The sequence below is a fragment of the Bufo bufo genome, chromosome 5 (assembly GCF_905171765.1).
Source record: "Bufo bufo chromosome 5, aBufBuf1.1, whole genome shotgun sequence".
NCBI classification, from domain to species: Eukaryota; Metazoa; Chordata; class Amphibia; order Anura; family Bufonidae; genus Bufo; species Bufo bufo.
This window is the reverse complement of record NC_053393.1, coordinates 497,757,196-497,777,198: the sequence shown is the minus strand read 5'-3', so window position 1 is coordinate 497,777,198 and position 20,003 is coordinate 497,757,196. Positions and strand designations below refer to the sequence as shown.

The following is a 20,003-nucleotide window of genomic DNA, read 5'->3' as shown; positions in this document are numbered from 1 at the left end:
TTTTGCGCTTGGACTGGCAGAGGATCCATGATGGGACTTGGGTGCTGGATTTTACCTGTCTTCACTTCAACCATAGCTCCACTGCGGTGGTTCAACTGGGAGGAGCGAAGGACTGAGGTCCCCTGTTCTAGCGATCATGGAGGTCCCAGCGGTGTTTGATTTACACCTATCCAGTGAATAGATTTAAGCTGTGTGACCGGAATAACACTTTATATTTAAGGGGTTTTCTGAGACTTAAATACTGAAGACCTATCCATCAGTATCTGATCGGTGGGGGGCTGATGCCCATGGCCCCCGCCAATCATCTGCATGAGAAGGCACCAGCGCTCGCATTACTGCCACAGTCTTCTTGCAGCTTTTCCTAGGCCAAGTGACGACACGTTTATCGGTCACGTGGCCTAAGCGCAAGTGAAAGGGGCTGAGCTGCAATACCAAGCTCGGCCACTATACAATGTATGGCGCTGTCCTTGGTGAGCACGTAGAAGGCTGTGGCGCTCCCAGGAGCACTGGTGGCTTCTCAAACAGCTGATAGGCCTTCACTAATCAGATACTGATGACCTATCCAGAGGATAAATTTGGAAAACCCCTTTTTATTTAGTATAGTACACTGCACTACAGTAGAATCCAGCTTTTTTCAAAACTTTTTGGAAAAGTTCATTCCTACCCAAGGGCGTATTTACCTTACTGAAATATCACCAGATAAACAGAAGTATAAAGCACAGGGACCTAGCGTTCAAAAATGTAATGGAAGAGATCCAGGCAGAACTCCATAGATCCTATTTACAAAGAGGTATCTCACAAAGAAAAATTATCATCTCGCTAGCGTCACCTTTTGAAAGTGGCTCCTCAACTTTTTAACTAAGCCTTGGTAGTAAGACAACGGAATATAGCCAAATATCCATCCGTAGACAGCTGTTTCGGGGTGCTTGTCCCTCATCAGTACGGAGTTGGATTGGGTGCAATGCTTTCGGTGCGGCTTCTTTTGTAGATACCTCTTTGCCTATTGTTTTTCCCATGGAGCACTGCCAATAAGTCTCCATACCATGAAGCACTTCCATGAGTCTCCAGGGCTGGTCTGTTTTAGGAGATTCAGTACCTGCCTAGTCTAGATCTATTTATCCGTACAATTGGCATTGGCTCTTTATTTGGAGAGCGGCCTGGCTCTCTTCTACCATGTTGGTGATGGACAAGGGAACTAGTGTTTATAGACGCGCACCATTTACCTTTTAACCAGTAATGCTCATTTTCCCTTCACTGTCCAAAAATGAGACATGAGGAACATATGTTGGAGTGAAGGAATGTAACTCACATGTCTTCCACCGTGATATCTTTCAGGATCTGACAGTAGTCCACATTCCACACGGCCTGGTCATCCCAAACCTTGGAGGCAAGTAATATCGCTCCTAGTACTATCCTTTTCCAGTTTGCCGGACAAATGTCTATTTCCGCATAAGTTAACAGTCTTTCTAGATAAACCTGCAAATAAAACATAAGTTTAGAGGCTCAGACATACTTGCGTACTAATGTCTATACATTACATAGATGCTCATCGATATCGGTGCCGAGTAATGCTCCACTTATTCTGCAGTGCTACTAGAGTGCAAAAATAATTGTATTCTCAGGATCATCTTTTCTTTGAATGTCGTTCCCCCTGTTATTCCTCCTAGATATTTACACAAAGTGACAAATGGGTTTTATAATTCCCCTTGTCAAAAGGTTGTGACCCTACAGAGTCTAGCAAGAAAGTACTGACTGGACGGGGTATAAGTGTGTAGAGATATACACCAAACAGGAAACAGGAAACCCTAACTTGTCAATCTATTCATACATTTGCAGGAGGAATAACAGGGGAACGGTATAATGCAATGTTCTAACAAAAGATGCTCTGCTTCACTTCTGCCGCTCCCATTGAGACTGACAGGGCCAGACATCCTCACTGCTCCAATATGTTGGCCTGAAATCTCACACATGCCCTGGTCGCCCCCGCTCTGAGATTTTCACTGTACATGCGCTGATGGTACTGCAGCCAGTGCACACGCGAGATTTCAGGGACAGGCATGAGAGCAGTGAGGATCCCTGGCTCTGTCAATCTCATTGGGAGGGGCAGTGGAAACAGAGGGGAGGAGGTGAAGTGGTGCTCCGAGAGGCTAGGCCAGCCCCTCATTGCTCCGAGACCCTCATTTACATATAACTAAAAGTAAGAATTTCCCTGCATCAGTAATACCGATTGAGAAAAAAAAAGGGCTCATTTTAGTCACCATGACCGACCCTATCAGACAGTATGCCTGATTTAATAGGGTTGATGATGGTGACAGATTCTCTTTAAATCTTTAGCATTGTAGTGTAGTTTTGCAGTGTTTTCTATAGTAGTCATTCATTAGGGAAAACGTCAAAGTCCTTCCTATTAAATCATTTTCTGCTAGCCAGACACGGTGTTGCCTTTTGCAGATGGCACCGCCAGATCTCCATATTCCTGTGGAAATCTGTTCAGATTACTTTCTATGAGTAAGAAGGGCTGGTGCAGGGGTGGACTGGGAACTTAAAGTGACCCTGGGGGGAAAAAAAAACAACTAAAATTGGCCCCGTGTTGCAGTTGGGTTCAAATTGACAGAAGGCGAGGCAGCACAAGTAGGCAGGGAAAATTCAAGTAGGCGGGGCCTGCAATACTGTAGTGCAGCACAAAATACCACCCCAGCAGAACCAGATACCACAATGCATCACAAAATACCACCCCAGAGGAACCAAATACCACGATGCAGCACAATATACTACCTATATTAATGCTGAGAGCATCAGATCTTTATGTACCTAGCTGGCGGCCAAGAGGTGAGCTTAAGTGGCCCTCTGGGCGTCTGCCCACCGGGAAATTCCCCTGTAAGCTCTAAGACCGGTCAGCCCATGGTCCGGTGGCATTCTCCTTGCCTCCAGCTTGTGCGCCTACTGTACTGGAAAATAACCATTCATGGTCCTGATGACCCATGGTAGTACTATCAGCACAGCTAAAAAACATGCTATGGCTGGTGTCACACATTTCAGGCTTTGGCCACAAAAAAACTGTGTGTGACCCCAGCCTAATAAACTGGTTTTGAAGTGTTGGAGAAGGAGTTCCTAGAACTGCTTCCATGGAAGACATAGATTAGTAATGTAGTAGAATGGAAGGAGGGGGGAGGGCAGGTGAACCCCTATCTTCTAGCCTCTTTACAAGCCAGTCTGCATGAAATACAGGACGCCATCACTTGGCAAAATATTCCTATTGACTACAGATGATTTCTAGCTGTTCTGCACTGGTACACTATTTAATACTCTGTGTCTCCATAGGCATGCTTGTGAAAATATTTGCGCTCCTTATCTACCATATGCCGAGCCACGATATGACTGACAGAAGCTTATTAAATCTTCTTGATTCCCCTCTCCAACATCTGAAATAAAAGCTCCGATAACCACTAATTAAATGACATATTCAAGCCAGAGACAACGCTGGACATAATCTAATTCCCCGTGGCTTTCTAAGAATACCATCTTCTGCAGGACACAGCCAGAGATGCATCCTATCCCAGCCATCCCTGTCTGCATAGCCATTTCTCCAGACCCCACCAACCGTACGTTCATATCCAGCTGGGCAGAGCATGCATGTGTTCTCAATAGGGAGGAAGGAATAAGCTGCTGTCAGACACCTCTGGAGGTATACGCAGAAAAGGCAGGACTGCAAAAGTTGCACATCCATAGAAATATTCATTTTTTATTACAAAGCTCACCTCCTGCATACAGATAACCCACGGCATGGTCCATGTGAACGCTGCCAAGGCGTAAGCAGAATCCACAATTTATAAATCAACCAGACCACGATAAAGCAACATAAAATGAGCCCAAATTACAGAAAAATCACCCAAAAGAAGATTAAATACACAATGTGACATGCAATAAGCCAACAAAAATGCACAGTGAATGAATAGAGTGAGATGGTCCAGGGGCGTATACTGCGTGCAGGCCTCACGTGAGGGGGCATGCACGGGGCAAATAACGGTGTAAGCCCCTGTCCGCTGATCCATCTCACTTTATTCATTCACTGTGTATTTCTGATATATATTGCACGTCATGTTGGCCCAGATTTATTGTGTCCACCCTTAGAATCTGCCTAAAGCTAGCGTAACTTGGTGCAACTAGGGATCTACATTTTCTGACTCAGGGGGCAGGGCTTAGTAGGAAGGGGTGTGGCTGTGGGGAAAGGGGCGTGGCTTAAGATGCAATATTTCACACCAAAATTCTTCCCTAAAATTTTATCAACTAATAGTTGGTATAGAGTTGGACAAAAATGTCTAGAAATGCACCAAATTTATCATCCAGACTAAACACCCGGTAATAAATCTGGTCCAGATCTAGACATCCTGTCAAAGGTTACTCCAGCTATAGCAGTGTTTCTCAGACTACGGTACTCGTACCCCAGGGGTATGCACCGCAAGATGAAGGGGTATGCAAGACAACCCTAGCATCCAGAAATATTTCAGACTAGCTTATAGGGCACTGACGTAGGGCTGTTCCACATATAAAATAAAATTATATATATATATATATATATATATATATATATATATATATATTTATATTTATTTATTATGAGATAGTGACAGATCTCACAGAGGTGACTGGCAAGGAAGGGGTGGATAGTGCGGTCCAAACCCCTATTCCACCAGGTGCACAATCAGTCTGGGGATAACAACACAGCCCCAGACTGTCAGTCAGTGAGATCCTGGAAAGGTGATGTTGCACAGCCTGGGGGCTGGAGGACTTGGGGAGCACAGAGCGACGCCTGGGAATGGGTCGCACGGTCCTAGTCGGGCGGACTAGAGAGCCCAGCTTCCCCAAGGGACTAGGGGCTGGAGGACTACAAGGTGGAAAAAGCCGCATCTACTTCACCTGTGTGAACGGGGCTTAGAGGTGAGTCAGAGAATACCTCTGTTTAGTCCGGGCCCAGCCGGGCAGGTATTTATTTTTGTTTTGGTGTACGTGGGAACCTCACCCTACCCAGTGGTGTGTAACTGGGCTGTCCTGTATGTGAAGAATTTCAAAATAAATGCAATGTTTGACCCCTAATCCTGCGGTGGATGAAGATCATTGTGTGAATGACCCCCAGATAAGAGCTAATCCCTACAATATATGTATATAAAAATGAAAAGATGGCAGCAGCGGGAAAATAAACAAGAAAAGAGAAGAAAGAAGGAGGAAAGAAAATGAGAAAAAAAGAAAAGAAAAAAAAAAAAGATACATGTAGAAAAATGGCAGCAACGGGAAAATAAAGAAAGAAAAGAGAAAAACGGGTGCACAGCCCAAATGGGAAAAAGCTTACCCAGTATGAAGAGACTAAAAAGTGGGCAGCACTCCAAAGTAATGGTGAAATATACAAAACTTTATTCACCCATGTGACAAGGCAACGTTTCAGCTCAATGTGGGCCTTTCTCAAGCCAGAGAGGCTTGTCACATGGGTGAATAAAGTTTTGTATATTTCACCATTACTTTGGAGTGTTGCCCATTTTTTGGTCTCTCTCTCTCTCTCTATATATATATATATATATATATATATATATATATATATATATATATATATATATATATATATAATTTTTTATTTAAATCCATTATAGAAAATACTAAAACGTCACGGGCTGACATCACACTTACCAAAGTTACTATGGCACATTCAGCTGTCAGCTGGGCAGCACTGAAGAGCGTCCGAACAAATCGATATATGTGTTTCTGTTCTGGGTCATGCTTCTCATAATCAGACGGTACTTCTGATTTCTGCAATGGTAAAGTCCATTTTACATATGACCAAACACTTGGGCATGGGACATAACGGTGCGGATTAACCCAATACGCCATGACACCCCCTCAAATGTTCAAAGAAACTGAAAAAAAACCTAGCCTAGTTTGGGCCTCAACTTCCACCATCACCTACCATAAAACCAAAATCACACGTCAGTCCATGTTGCTCAGTAGGGCTTTCCTTCTCCATCATCTGCTGCTCCTTCTGCCTCCACAGTAAGAAGGTGACTCAGGATGTAAACAGAAGGTGCAGACCGATGAAGAAGTGATGGCAGCTTGAGACAGTCCAGTTTCAGAGATATGGCTTGAGGTCTTACAGTGCCCCAAGACTTAGGAGCCCGATCACCCACCGTACACCACTGAATGAAGTCTATTCTATGAGCTTATGAAGACCACCTCCTTATCCAGACCAGATTTCCCGTGACAGATACTCAGTCCCACCATACATTATACACACTGGTCATCTTTTTCGAGAAGATGGGTGGTCGTCCTATAAGAGGTTCCACAGATACCTGAACATAAAAGTGATCAAGCAAAAAAAAAAAAAAATAACTACTTACAGAAAGAGGGTGAAGTTTTTCATCAAAAATGTCCAACAGCAATCTTCCATCTCCATCTCTAGGGAAAGAACAAACTTTTATTCTACAGCACTTCCTAATAAAATCCAAGATCTTGATTAATCTTCTTTTCCTCTTCTAGGAAAATGTTAAAACATTCTATTAAACATTATCAATATTTATTACCTATCCCAGTGATCTTCAATCTGTGGCTCTCCTGAACTACAACTCTCAGCATGCCCTGATAGCTGCAGGCTGTCTGAGACTGATGGAGATTGTAGCTGGAGAGCTGAAGAGCCACAGGTTGGAGATCACTGGGATAGGTGATAAATATCAACAATGGAAACCCCTTTAAGAATTTTTTGGAATAGAGTTTTTTGGGGAACAAATGACATTTCCCACAAAATGGAACAGAGGTTAAAGGGGATGTCCAGCTTAGGAGCCAACAACCTCAATGGTTCTTATGTGGCCACATTAAAAAAATCTGTCCACGGTCCCACTATGTACTGTTCAAGCAGATGTGACTGCTGAGCTCAGCCTGACATTAGCCGCATCCCTCACGGGACCGTCAGGTCATGCATTTATATTTTTTTTAAATGGGGTGCACATTCAGCTCCTAGGCTGGACAACCCCTTTTAAAAGGAATCTGTCACCAGCGACCTCCCTATCCAGCTGTTTGCATAGACACATAGCTGTGGTTCACCTGATTAAAACGTTTTTCTTTTGTTGATCTGAGGCTCTATTCCCAGGTTAGGATTCTTTTTTCTTAATATGCAAATTAGGCTTTTGGTGCAATGAGGGCATCACCATTGCTCTTGTTGCATCCAAGTTCCCATCCTTTCTGTGACAAACCTCTCCCTCACTGCTCTACCACTGCCTGGCCCTGCCAATCAAAGCAGCGAGGGAGGAGCTGGCCACATAAAGCAGTGGATCTTGTGTGCAACAAGAGCAATAGTGACGCCCTCATTGCACCAAAGGCCTATTTTGCATAACTCAGGAACGGGGCCTCAGATCAACAAAGGAAAAACAGTGTTTTAATCAGGTGAACCACAGCTACCTGTCTATGCTACAGTTGGATAGGGAGGTCGCTGGTGACAGATTTTCTTTAAGCCTAAAGTCTACTGGACAGACGGATGGACGAGAAGGGTGCATGCTTTACCACCGCTCCATTCATACTCCTCCTCCATTTTAGTGATGGGTGGTATGCCCAGTGCCTGGGCCCCCAGAGATCAGACATCTAGCTATACAATTATAGGTACGGTCGGTTTTGCTCTTAAAAAATAAAAAAAGTAAAAGAAAACAGCCAAATGGTACTGAAAGTAAAAAAAAAGTGAAAAGACACTAAAAAGTAGTCCCATGTTGTAGGCGGGTCCAAAGTGAAAGAAGGTGGGAAAACACAAGTAGACAGGGACAACAGAAGTAGGTAAGGCCAGCAATACGACAGTGCGGCACAAAAAATGCCGCCCCCGCTGCAGAATTCAACTGTATCACATCCTGAGGACTTGACTTCAAGAGGACAACTACAGTTGCAGCCAGATGCATAAGTACCTGATGCTACTAGCAATTATGAACGGGGTTTTCCAAATTCAAAAAAGTCCCCCCCTTTAATGATAAGAGCATAAGATTGTTATGTACCTGGCTGGTGGCATAAGGAGGGCATGGGCGACCTTGCATGGGCATCAGCCCACCGGGAAGTTTCCCTGCAGGGTCGATGGCCAGTCCGGCCCAGAGTTCAGGAACCTAAGAAAGCTGGATTAACTGTAACGGCGACATGGATTGTTCTGCTATATACCTCCTGTACACTAGTATACATAGCCAATTAGTCGTTCTCTCGTAGGTTCAGACTCCTATTCTGCATGTTCATAATGGATACCTATATTTTACGTCACTGTGCGCTACCATTACTTGCTATTTATATAGCGGGAACATATTCTGCAGCGCTCTACTGAAAATGAACTTACAACAGTCCCCGTGGGGCTCATAACCAGGGTTCCCCGTCTCACATACACACTATGGATAATTACACAGAAAGCCAATTAACCTAGAAAGCTAATGAAAGTATGTGGGAGCAAGCCGGGGTGTGGAGGAAACTTTAATGAAGTGCATATAATAGGAGAGCTTTTTATTAATATACGTATACCAAAACTGAACCAAGAATCTTGATACTGACTGCATGTTACATGTCACGTCTCCAACAATACAGAGCACAAAGCACCGGATCACACTCTGCCACAATGCCTACTACTGACCAGCAGAGGGCGCATAGAGCATAGAATGTGACATCTGAGAAGAAAAGTGTTTGTCAAATCCAGGACGTCTGCCCCAAAAGTCCACGGCTTCGATTTTCTGTGGACATCAGCTGGAAAAATTTGCTGGCTACGGTCCTTCAATTCACTTTTGTTCCTAGCACTTTATTTTTTTTCAGCCATGATGCCAAGCTGGTCGTCAGCCTGGATTTCCAATCACATTAAATATGGAACAAACCTCAAAATATGCAGAAGTGCTTGAACGAAGATGCTGACTGACAAGCCGGAATAGATTTACATGATCTGGGATTTAAATGGCTCGATTTGCATCTATTAACATAAATTATGATCGCCGCGTGTCGGATCGCTCGGCTTTGTGGACACATTTACCAGGTTATCACTTTTTTGGACTAGAATCCGAGATAAGAGCAGGAGTTGGCAACTGAAGGGTGCGCCAAACATCAGGCTATGTAAATGTGGACAAATGTCAACCTCAAGATTACCCAGATTATTTTACTTCCCAAGGAGAACCAGAGGCATCACATGGATCAGAAGAAAGTCCAACCTACTGGAACCGTTATCTTAAAGGGAACCTGTCATCAGAACTGACCTATAGAGCTAATTACGTGTTCCTACTGTTCATCCTCCCTCCATTCAAAACTGGCTTAGAGGACACTCAAAAGTATTGTCCTCATGTCAAAAATCTACTTTGAAAATGTACCCTACGTCGTCACATGGGAACGCTGCGCAGGATGAGGCGAGTCACGAGTCATCCCCTTGATGGAGATGTGAATATCATTCTTCCGAAGTCAAGATGGCCCCCATTTCCTAGAAGGACCCTCTTCCCGGATGACGTATGCTGTACTGACGTTAATGTGACGCCATTACAATATGGCGCTGGTACCTAGCTGTTTACATAGCTCACATACCAAAAGGTTGTAAAATCGTGCACAATGCGCAGAAGCCAAGTGTTATCTCTTTCTTTGCTTATGTATTCTAGCCAATGGAACAATTCCACGAGCCTCAGGGGTGATGAACATATATACGGCTTAAACCTCCTGTAATATAGAAGAACTACGTTGACCCTGCCTGGTGTCAGTGTTGTTTCATCCATCCTAGGATTAAGCTACTAATTTGGAGCAGCAGAGCAAACGTCTTTGGCTCTGATTGAGAGCACTTTCCCAGCCATCTCGCTCTCACAGACTGTCCCTTGCCTTCCTGACGTTAGAGCCCGGCTGAGCGAAATCTCGAGCGCTGCCGTGATCCAGGCATGTGCAGTGAGCGGAGAGGTGTAATGCTCGGCTTCAGGCACTCACTACAATCAGTTAGCATCGTTCCCTGTGCATGCGCAGGGAGTGCTTGAAGCCAAGGTGTATACACCTCCACTCACTGCATGTCTGAATCGCGTCAGCACAAGGTGGTGTTCTGCGCCGGCCTCGACATTTCGCTCGGCCGGGCGCTGGCGTCAGGAAGACAAGGGGCAGTCTAGGACTCGCCTCATCCAGTGCAGTGCCCCAATGACTCCATGAGCTATCTGAAGATGGTGTCAGGTCCACTTTTGAGAGTAAACAAGGCCAGCGTAGGAATGATGGAAGGATAAACGCTCGCTGCAGTAATCAGGCACGGCCACTTCACAGTGGATGGAGCTCTAGAGATCTGGAGCCAAAGTCTGTGAAAAAAGCTGCTCTAGATGGGTGCTGGTACGCCGGGCTGCGTGAACAAATGGATGAGGAGAGTCAAAAAATGTTTTAACCCCTCCAGCCCTATTGTACTATGCATTCTGTATTAAGAATGCTGTTATTTTCCCTTATAACCATGTTATAAGGGAAAATAATAATGATCGCGTCCCCATCTCGATCATCTAGCAACCTTGCATGAAAATCACACTGCATCCGCACTTGCTTGCGGATGCTTGCGATTTTCATGCAGCCCCATTCACGTCTATGGGGCCTGCGTTGCGTGAAAAACGCACAATATAGAACATGCTGCAATTTTTCCCGCAACGCACAAGTGATGCGTGAAAATCACCGCTCATGTGCACAGCCCCATAGAAATGAATGGGTCCGGATTTATTGCGGGTGCAATGCGTTCACCTCACGCATTGCACCTACGCGGAAATCTCGCCTGTGTGAAAGAAGCCTAAAAGATTTCTCCCCTCCCAGGTTAGTGCCATGAGCTAATTAGACAAAATGCCTGGAGAACCCCTTTAATATTTACCACAGACTACTATGTGACACCTGGAGGTGGCGTTTTTGCCTAAAAAACTGCAAAAAAGCCTGCCACTTTCAGACGAGCGTACTGAGATCCGTCAGTATTCTGGCTCAGGATCCTGATGATATACCATCAGGATTGCTTCAGGATTTACACGCGTATTTCTTCCTTCCTTCATTTTTCATGCACGGCACAGACTGTAATGCGGGTACTTGGAAACAAATCCGCACTAAACTCGAACATGCTGCGTATTTCAAATACTAACGGAAATTCTATGTCCATGTGAACAGCTCTATTCATTAACATTAGCACCAAATTCCGGAACATAAAATCCGGACTATATATGCATTGCAAATATGCTTGTCTGAAAGAGGCCTTAAGCAGAATTTTTCGAAGCATTTATGAGTCTTTTTGGACATAAAGTGTGATTTAACCCTTGCAGTTTAACAATTTTATTATAGTAAAGTATGTACCGCACCCCGCGCCCCCCCCCCCCCCCCCAACATCACTTCCTCTGTAGAGCATTTTGAGGAACATACACTGGTACAAAAAGCACCATAAAAAAATAAAAACAATGCATACTGACATGTGGTATTTTAAAGCTACCAAAAAAAAAAAAAAAATCACCTATGGGAGAAAAACAAGGGCAATGAAACCAAAGGCATGCTGCGATAAAATAAAAATAAATTATGTTGACCCAAAAAAAATAATAATAATTGCCTGCATTTTCCACAGACTTCCATGCGATTTCTGGAGCCAGTGTTTTTGCTTACATAAAAAAACACCAGCAAATCGAACACACCAAAAACCAAACTCCTCAAAAACAACAGAAAAAAAATAGCTATTTGTGTGACGCCAGCCTTAAATCCAAAAAACAATGAAATGGATATTGCTCAATGGTCTGACACCTTCAGGAAACGATCTGCAACAATTTGGCTAACATTTAACATTTTTAAAAACATCCTAAATCCCATCCCAGTGACGGAAATCGAGGGATCCTGATTATCGGAGAAGGTCTGCATTGTAATTCAGCTCTGACATATGTGCTACTATGTGACTAGTAAAGCCTAGCTAATTGGAATTTAATATGCAAGTAAAACCATCAGTATCACTTTGAGGAAGTTCTGGCGTAATGTACAATAAGAGAATAAATGGTGTAACACATTCCTGACAGCCTGCCAAACCGATACCCACTTCAGGAGATGTTTCGACACAAATTAAACCCGACAGCTTTTACAGAGATTTATCTCACTGTCAGCCTGACATTCCTAATGTGTCCGTCTCTTTATTTTCCAGGCCGAGCATGGGATTACAGAGATGGGGTTCTGAAAAGTGAAGAGTAAAATCTGCCGCATTCAGAACCGATTGAATTAATCTCAAAATACGTTTCGTTGTCCTGCATTTATAGGCAGCGCACCATCTCAATAACAATACGAAGTATTTTGTCCCATATAGTCATCTCTATGACATGTGTCACGGCAATCAGTCTGGCTTCATATGCATTTCCTTTGTAACATCCAGGTAAGCTGGGAGTCATACTGAGAAACACTTGGTCTTAGTGTTTATCTCAAAGAAATATAATATCTCCATTGGAATAAAACATCCTGGGGACAATTCCGTACACATCTGAACACACCAGATTAAACATAACTCATAATATGTTCCATCAGAGCTTGGATTAAGGCCTCATGCACACGACCGCTGTGTGCATCCGTGGCCGTTGTTCCCTTTTCCGTGATTTTCTGCGGACCCATTGACTTTCTGCGGACAACGGTTCACGGACCCATTCAAGTCAATAGGTCAGTGAAAAAACACGGATGCACACAATATTGGCATCCGCGTCCATGATCCGTGGCCGTTGGCAACTTTCACACAGACGGATCGCAGATGGCCAGTACGGTCTCACATCTCCCCCCCACCTTGTTAAAATCACGTTCCCCCATCATTGGTGGCAGTGGAGAGTTCCGATCGGAGTCCCAGTTTAATCGCTGGGGCTCCGATCGGTAACCATGGTAACCAGGACGCTACTGCAGTCCTGGTTGCCATGGTTACTTAGCAATTTTTAGAAGCATTATACTTACCTGCGAGCTGCGATGTCTGTGACCGGCCGGGCGCTCCTCCTACTGGTAAGTGACAGGTCTGTGCTATAGGCAATGCGCCGCACAGACCTTTCACTTACCAGTGGTGGGACCCGCACCTATCAGACAATGGGGGTATGCGGGGGGTAGCGATATGCCCCCATTGGCTCAGATGAGAAAACCCTTTAACATGACTTAGGTGCATAAAGAGTTTACTAAACTAGGATAAAAGATATAAACACAAACATATCCAAAGATAGAGTAAGTGCTGTACAGTCAGAGAGAGAATAGGACACAAAGAAAGGTGATGGTAAGAAAACATCTCAGCTCTGAAGACCTCACCAGGGTAAGTGTTTTCTAGTGCACAGTTACCTCATACTGGAGAAATGTGGCCAGGTATCGGACATCTCTAAACATTTACATATGTTCAGAATTAAAGGGGAAGGACCCATTAAAACCTTGTTTGACAGTGGTCAGTTTAGACACTTTCAGTCTCTATATTAGTTACATGGCTATTTTACTGTGACTTGCAGAAAATGTTCAACTTACCTGTTTTTTATGTGGTAATATATTGCCAGTGCTACGCTGTAAAAAAGAAGAATAGATTTAATACACATTGTAATAATCACTGGATAATTTGATTTAAAATGTTTTTTTTTTGGGTTGTTTAAGGGTTTTTCCGAGATTACCATGTTCTTTAAATGATATGCTCATGTAGTTGCTTACCTCACATAAATCTTCCCCATACTATTATCTTTTCTACTTGGACTCTCCTGAACCGTTACTGTGGTATGGTCCCATCCTGTATGTGCTGCATCCAACCAAACCCATCATGCACTTTCCTCTTTCTGCCGCAGCTCCAGCACCGCCCCCTAACAACGCCAGCTAGTTACATAGACACTCCCCTATCACTGCCCCTAACCACGCCCAGCTAGTTCATAGCTCCTCCCACCCTCTAGTTACATAGACACCCCCCTATCACTGCTAACACCACTCAGCTAGTTTATAGCTCCTCCCACCAGCTAGTTACATAGACACTCCCCTATCACTGCCCCTAACCACGCCCAGCTAGTTCATAGCACCTCCCACCCGCTAGTTACATAGACACTCCCCTATCACTGTCCCTAACACTCAGCTAGTATATAGCTCCTCCCACTCAGCTATTTACAGACACTCCCCTATCACTGCCCCTAACCACGCCCAGCTAGTTCATAGCTCCTCCCACTCAGCTAGTTCCATAGACACTCCCCTATCACTGCCCTGTCCAAGGACATAACATCACAGGAAATAAGAAAGGGCTGCATGGACATGGTCATGTGACCACAGCCCAGATCTGAAGATAGGAGCAATAAAAGGTAAAAGAAATAAAGCTACCATCATAAATTATTTTAAAGGGTGTTTATGCATACTGGAAAACCCCTTTAAAAAGGAGTAGTCTAGAAATACAGAATTAGAAACACATGCTTTCTTTCTTCCAAAAACAGTGCCACATGTGTCCATGGGTTATGTCTGGTATTACAGATCAGCTTCACTGAAGTGAAAAAGGCTAAACTGCAATACCTTAGCACAGCCTGTAGACAAGGGGTGGCACTGTTTTTAGAAGAAAGTAGCCATGTTTTCATAGCTGCACTTTACATAAAATAAAATAAAAATTAAGCTTCTTAGCAAAAATCCTACAGTTCTGTGTCTGCAGCTCCTATACAGATCTATGCATCTCCATGGTTACAGACTACGAACAAACCTGGGTGGTCCTGCAGTCATACTGCTTTCCTTTGGGCCCTTATTTCTTGTTAATCTACTGAAATGAAGTGATGGACTGTTTACTAAAACTATTTTTTATTATATTATCTTTATTGTGTATAATCTTCATGATTCGGATCAAAATATGAAGAAAAAAAAGCCACAACTAATAATTTGATCATGCAGACTTTTTTCTAAGCAATGAAATGTGACTTGCAAAATGCTATTTATATCTAGAAAATACACTCAATGTCTTTCCACAGGAAACCCAAAGTGTCATATGAGCAAAAAGTTATTGTTTTTTCAGTCTTTAGAAAGACTTTAGCGTCGTGTAACTATTATTACTATTCTGAAATGTGGCTATTGTGGCAGGCGTCATCCATGGACTTCAAGCCTCTGCCTTTAATGGCTTGTAATGGCAGAAAAAAGGTAAATGATACAAAAAAATTGTATTAACTAAAAACTGAGCTAAATCCAATATGGTTACTAAGAAAAACAAACAAGACCACCCCCCCCCGCGCCCCCCCCCCCCCGCACCCCCCCCCCCCCCCCTTCCCAAATTAGTGGAAGCTTTTTTTTTTAGGGGGACAATGAAAGCAATAGGCTGTCCACCCTGCACCTCTCCCTTAGCCCTTATGCACACGGCCATTGCTAAGCAGTTCTGTGCATTGGTGACCATAATTTGCGGTTCCCAATGCACGGGCAACATCCGTGCAGATTCCGCCAACGGATCCAGACCCATTCAACTTGAATGGGTCCGTGATCTGTCTGCACAGTCAAAAAATAGAACATGTTCTATTTTTTTTGCAGTGCAGAGGCACAGCGAGTAATCTTTCCACACCATTCCACACCGCACCTTTCAGATTGTGGACCAATTTAAGTGAATGGAGTGAGCACACAGCCGGTTCCCGCATATTGCGGACCCACTATTTGCAGCCCGCGATACGGGCAACGGCCGTGTGCACAAGGCCTTACACATATATTTTAGCACCAGGATGAAAAGCTGTTCATGCAGATCCCGGATTTCAAATGAAAGTTGTGACGTACTGCACTTACAATGATGGACATGGTATTATTCGAAAGCTGAGATTTTGTGCTGAAATATGATATCAAACTATAGCGCTAATATTCTACCATTACATACACCCTTGGCAGTGACAACCCCTTTTACACCTTCTTCATTGAGGCAATTTTGTGTCATATTAAAATTTAATCAGAGAAATAATATAAACAAAGCGTCTCTGTGTCCCAGGAGATCAGCCATGTCCCTCCTCCTACTCAAAGTCCTGTGTCTGGCTGTACAAAATGTTAAAAAAAAGGGTCCAAAGACTTTCCAAACGCATCGTACTTACTATTAAATATCACAGAACAGTATCTGGTATCCATGTAATCATAATAACCCTTACAACATAGTGAACACTTTCTTTATGGTGATCAGTAAACAGCGTAAATAAAAATGGCGCATGTTTTTTTCCCCCTTGATTTAACCCATAATATTATATAGAAATAAAAATTTTACATGTGTGAATGGCAAAGTGGCCTCATGCCAAAAAATAAGGGTTTTATGGCTATGAATGTGAGAAGGGAGAATGGGGAGAGAGGTGACACATGGTTTGCCCGTGTGTGGAAATTCCCGATGGCAGCCCTGCACTTACACATACGCTTATGCATGTGTTTTCAATGGATAGAGGGTAATAATCTAGTGCCAGAATCCTCTGGGGGCAGCTCATTTCCCCTGAGATCACAATCATCAGGCATGTTGAAATTTAACAGCTCAATCCCCCCTGACATCTTCTATCGCAGGGGTTCAGCAACCTTCGGCACTCCAGCTGCTGTGAAACTACAACTCCCAGCATGCACACTTGCTCAGCTGTTCTTGTAACTCTTATAGAAGTGAATGGGAGTGCCGGAGGTTGCTGATATTTATAAATGGTTGACTTTGTTAGTAGTCTGTGATCTTGGAGACACATGGACCAACATAGAAGCTGCTGAAAAAAACCCCCAAAAAAACACAAGGTAAAATATCTTAAATCAACAGCATTTGCACAGATGCTTCAGTTTTATTTTAGAAGCATTGCAGTAAAATAAAAATTTAAAAAAGAAGTGGACATGTCCTTTGGGCTACATGCACACGACCGTATGTATTTTGCGGTCCGTAAATTGCAGATTCATATGCCATCCGTTTTGCTTTTTTGCGGATCCATTGTAACAATGCCTAAAACGGACAAGAATAGGACATGTTCTATTTTTTTTTGCGAGGCTACGGAACGGACATACAGATACGGACAGCACAAGGTCCGCATGCTATCCGCAAAAAAAAACAAAAAACGGAATGGACACTAAAACAAAGTTCGTGTGGATGTAGCCTTACATATGTTTTGCTGCAATAGGTGATAAATACATTCAAAAAAGTTCAAGAGGTTACGAGATGGAATATTGTTAGTTTACTTTAGTCAAATCCAATAAAGAGATTCTTATTCTAAGGCCCCTTTCACACAGTCACGTCCGTTTTGCAGACCGCAAACTGCCGATCGTGCTGCAGACTCATTGAGATCAATGGGTCCGCAATCCTCAAGATGTGGCCAAAGATGGGACATGTCCTATCTTTTGCTGCTGCGCCACTGCATGGACCTGGAAACACACGGAAGCCCATGAAGGATCCCCACAGCGGTGTCCGTGTTTTGCTGATCCGCAGTTTGCTTTCTGCAGAACGGACACGGACGTGTGAATGGGACATAATGAAAGGTTTTCTTCTACAGCAAGGAAGTCCCAATTTTTAGCAGGACCCTTCAGGACCTGACTGCTGTTACTGGAAGGCCTCATACTAGACGGAACATTACATAATTTACAAGAAATGACATAGACCGATCAGCCACAACATTAAAAACTCTGAAAAGTAAAGAGAATAACAATGATTATACCAGAGGCACCTGCTACCAAGGTTGGATATTTTAGGCAGCAACTGAACATTTCGTTCTTGACGCTCATGTGTTGGAATCAGAAAAAAATGGGAATAAGAGGAAAGATCTGAGAAACTTGGACAAAGGCAACATTATGAAGGTTATAAAACCAGTGTAGTTGCTTAGTACCTACCAAAGTTGTCCATGTAAAGACAACCAGTTTTGCTTTGGCCAATTTTTTTCTGGGAAATATTGGGTCCCATCATTCATGCGGACGTTGCTTTGACAAGTACCACCTACCTAAACACGGTTGCACTTCAAGTACATACATTCACTGGTATTCCCTAATGGCAATGGCCTCTTTCGGCAGGAGAATGCCCCGGCCACACAGCAAAAATTGTTCAATGTGATTGAGCATCTGAGGGATGTGCTTCAAAAAAGTCCGCTCTATGGAGGCCCCACCTCGAAACTTATAACGTCAGATACCATAAGCCAATGTCAGGGATCTTGTGGAGTCTATACCTCAATGAATCAGAGGCGTTGGCGAGAGAGGTCCTACACAACATTGGACAGGTGGTTTTAAGGTTTTGGCTGATCAGTGACCAAACAATACATTGAAGGGGTGTCCACTGACCATTTAATGGTATACTTGAGGTTAGGTTGGCTGACTGTGCTGTCATCAAGGAAAATTGTAGAGCAAGAGCTGTACTTTCTCCTCATTTGCCCTGGTGGATGCTGTGGGAAGAAAAAAAATCAATACAAGCCCAATGAGATCATAAAATGTCACTAAACATGTACCACAAAGCATTGTACAATTAAACACATTTACAGTGTAGATACCCAAACAGCGCTAAAAGTTTCATTCAAAGTACCAAAGGAGTTTCCCTATAATATGTCTTTCACATCAGCGGCCTATGTCCGTCACTGCTCCGCTACTATCATTTTACTATCACCACTACTCCTCTCCGTGTGCACATACATGGCTGCTTGTAATTGTTAATCAGCTTCTGTTATAATTGTTGGGCTGCCCCCATTCTCCTTGCCTGAGCAATCAGGTTCCTTGCTTGCTAAGTTCCTTGCAAAGGTGTGCTGTTTTCTGGCGACTGCCCATGTACCGACCTGTGCCTGTTGTACCCATCTGCTGCCAGCCCTGAACTTCAGACCCGTTTCACTAAAATTGCACAAACTCTACCTGTCCTGACCTCCGCCTGCTTTGCCTGTTTCTTTGCTGCCTTGCACTGGTGTCCTTCATTCCCATGGGTCAATTGTCAAACACACTGGGATTACTCCAGAAGGTAGCGATCTGGTGGTTCCCTGCAGCAAAGTCCAAATCCTTGTGTAGAGGTTAAAGGGTGAATACCTGGGAGCTGCAAGGATGCCATTAGGTTTAGCCTAAAGTCAAGCCAGTTGGTTGACACACCCACTGCCGTAACAATGTCTTTACATGTGTGTCATGTTGATTGCCTTAACCTCTTCCTGCAATGGACATATGCAGTCCTTAACCACCTCAGCCCCCAGTGCTTAAACACCCTGAAAGACCAGGCCACTTTTTACACTTCTGACCTACACTACTTTCACCATTTATTGCTCGGTCATGCAACTTACCACCCAAATGAATTTTACCTCCTTTTCTTCTCACTAATAGAGCTTTCATTTGGTGGTATTTCATTGCTGCTGACATTTTTACTTTTTTTGTTATTAATCGAAATTTAACGATTTTTTTGCAAAAAAATGACATTTTTCACTTTCAGTTGTAAAATTTTGCAAAAAAAAACGACATCCATATAGAAATTTTGCTCTAAATTTATAGTTCTACATGTCTTTGATAAAAAAAAAAATGTTTGGGTAGAAAAAAAATGGTTTGGGTAAAAGTTATAGCGTTTACAAACTATGGTACAAAAATGTGAATTTCCGCTTTTTGCAGCAGCTCTGACTTTCTGAGCACCTGTCATGTTTCCTGAGGTTCTACAATGCCCAGACAGTACAAACACCCCACAAATGACCCCATTTCTGAAAGTACACACCCTAAGGTATTCGCTGATGGGCATAGTGAGTTCATAGAACTTTTTATTTTTTGTCACAAGTTAGCGGAAAATGATGATTTTTTTTTTTTTTTTTTTTTTTCTTACAAAGTCTCATATTCCACTAACTTGTGACAAAAAATAAAAAGTTCTATGAACTCACTATGCCCATCAGCGAATACCTTGGGGTCTCTTCTTTCCAAAATGGGGTCACTTGTGGGGTAGTTATACTGCCCTGGCATTCTAGGGGCCCAAATGTGTGGTAAGGAGTTTGAAATCAAATTCAGTAAAAAATGACAAGTGAAATCCGAAAGGTGCTCTTTGGAATATGGGCCCCTTTGCCCACCTAGGCTGCAAAAAAGTGTCACACATCTGGTATCCCCGTACTCAGGAGAAGTTGAGGAATGTGTTTTGGGGTGTCTTTTTACAT

At 43.4% G+C, this 20,003-nt stretch overlaps 1 protein-coding gene across 1 annotated transcript in view; it reads right to left on the bottom strand.

Annotated features, from left to right (window-relative positions):
- The window catches only part of CCNY (cyclin Y), a 149,108-nt gene that overhangs the window by 7,210 nt on the left and 121,895 nt on the right, over window positions 1-20,003 (bottom strand). The window contains exons 4-8 of the mRNA XM_040434296.1: window positions 18,187-18,287; window positions 13,462-13,497; window positions 6,381-6,438; window positions 5,677-5,796; window positions 1,310-1,476 (exon numbers count right to left, since the gene is read on the bottom strand). Coding sequence (XP_040290230.1) covers window positions 1,310-1,476; window positions 5,677-5,796; window positions 6,381-6,438; window positions 13,462-13,497; window positions 18,187-18,287 — 482 coding nt within the window. The remainder of the gene's footprint in view (window positions 1-1,309; window positions 1,477-5,676; window positions 5,797-6,380; window positions 6,439-13,461; window positions 13,498-18,186; window positions 18,288-20,003) is intronic.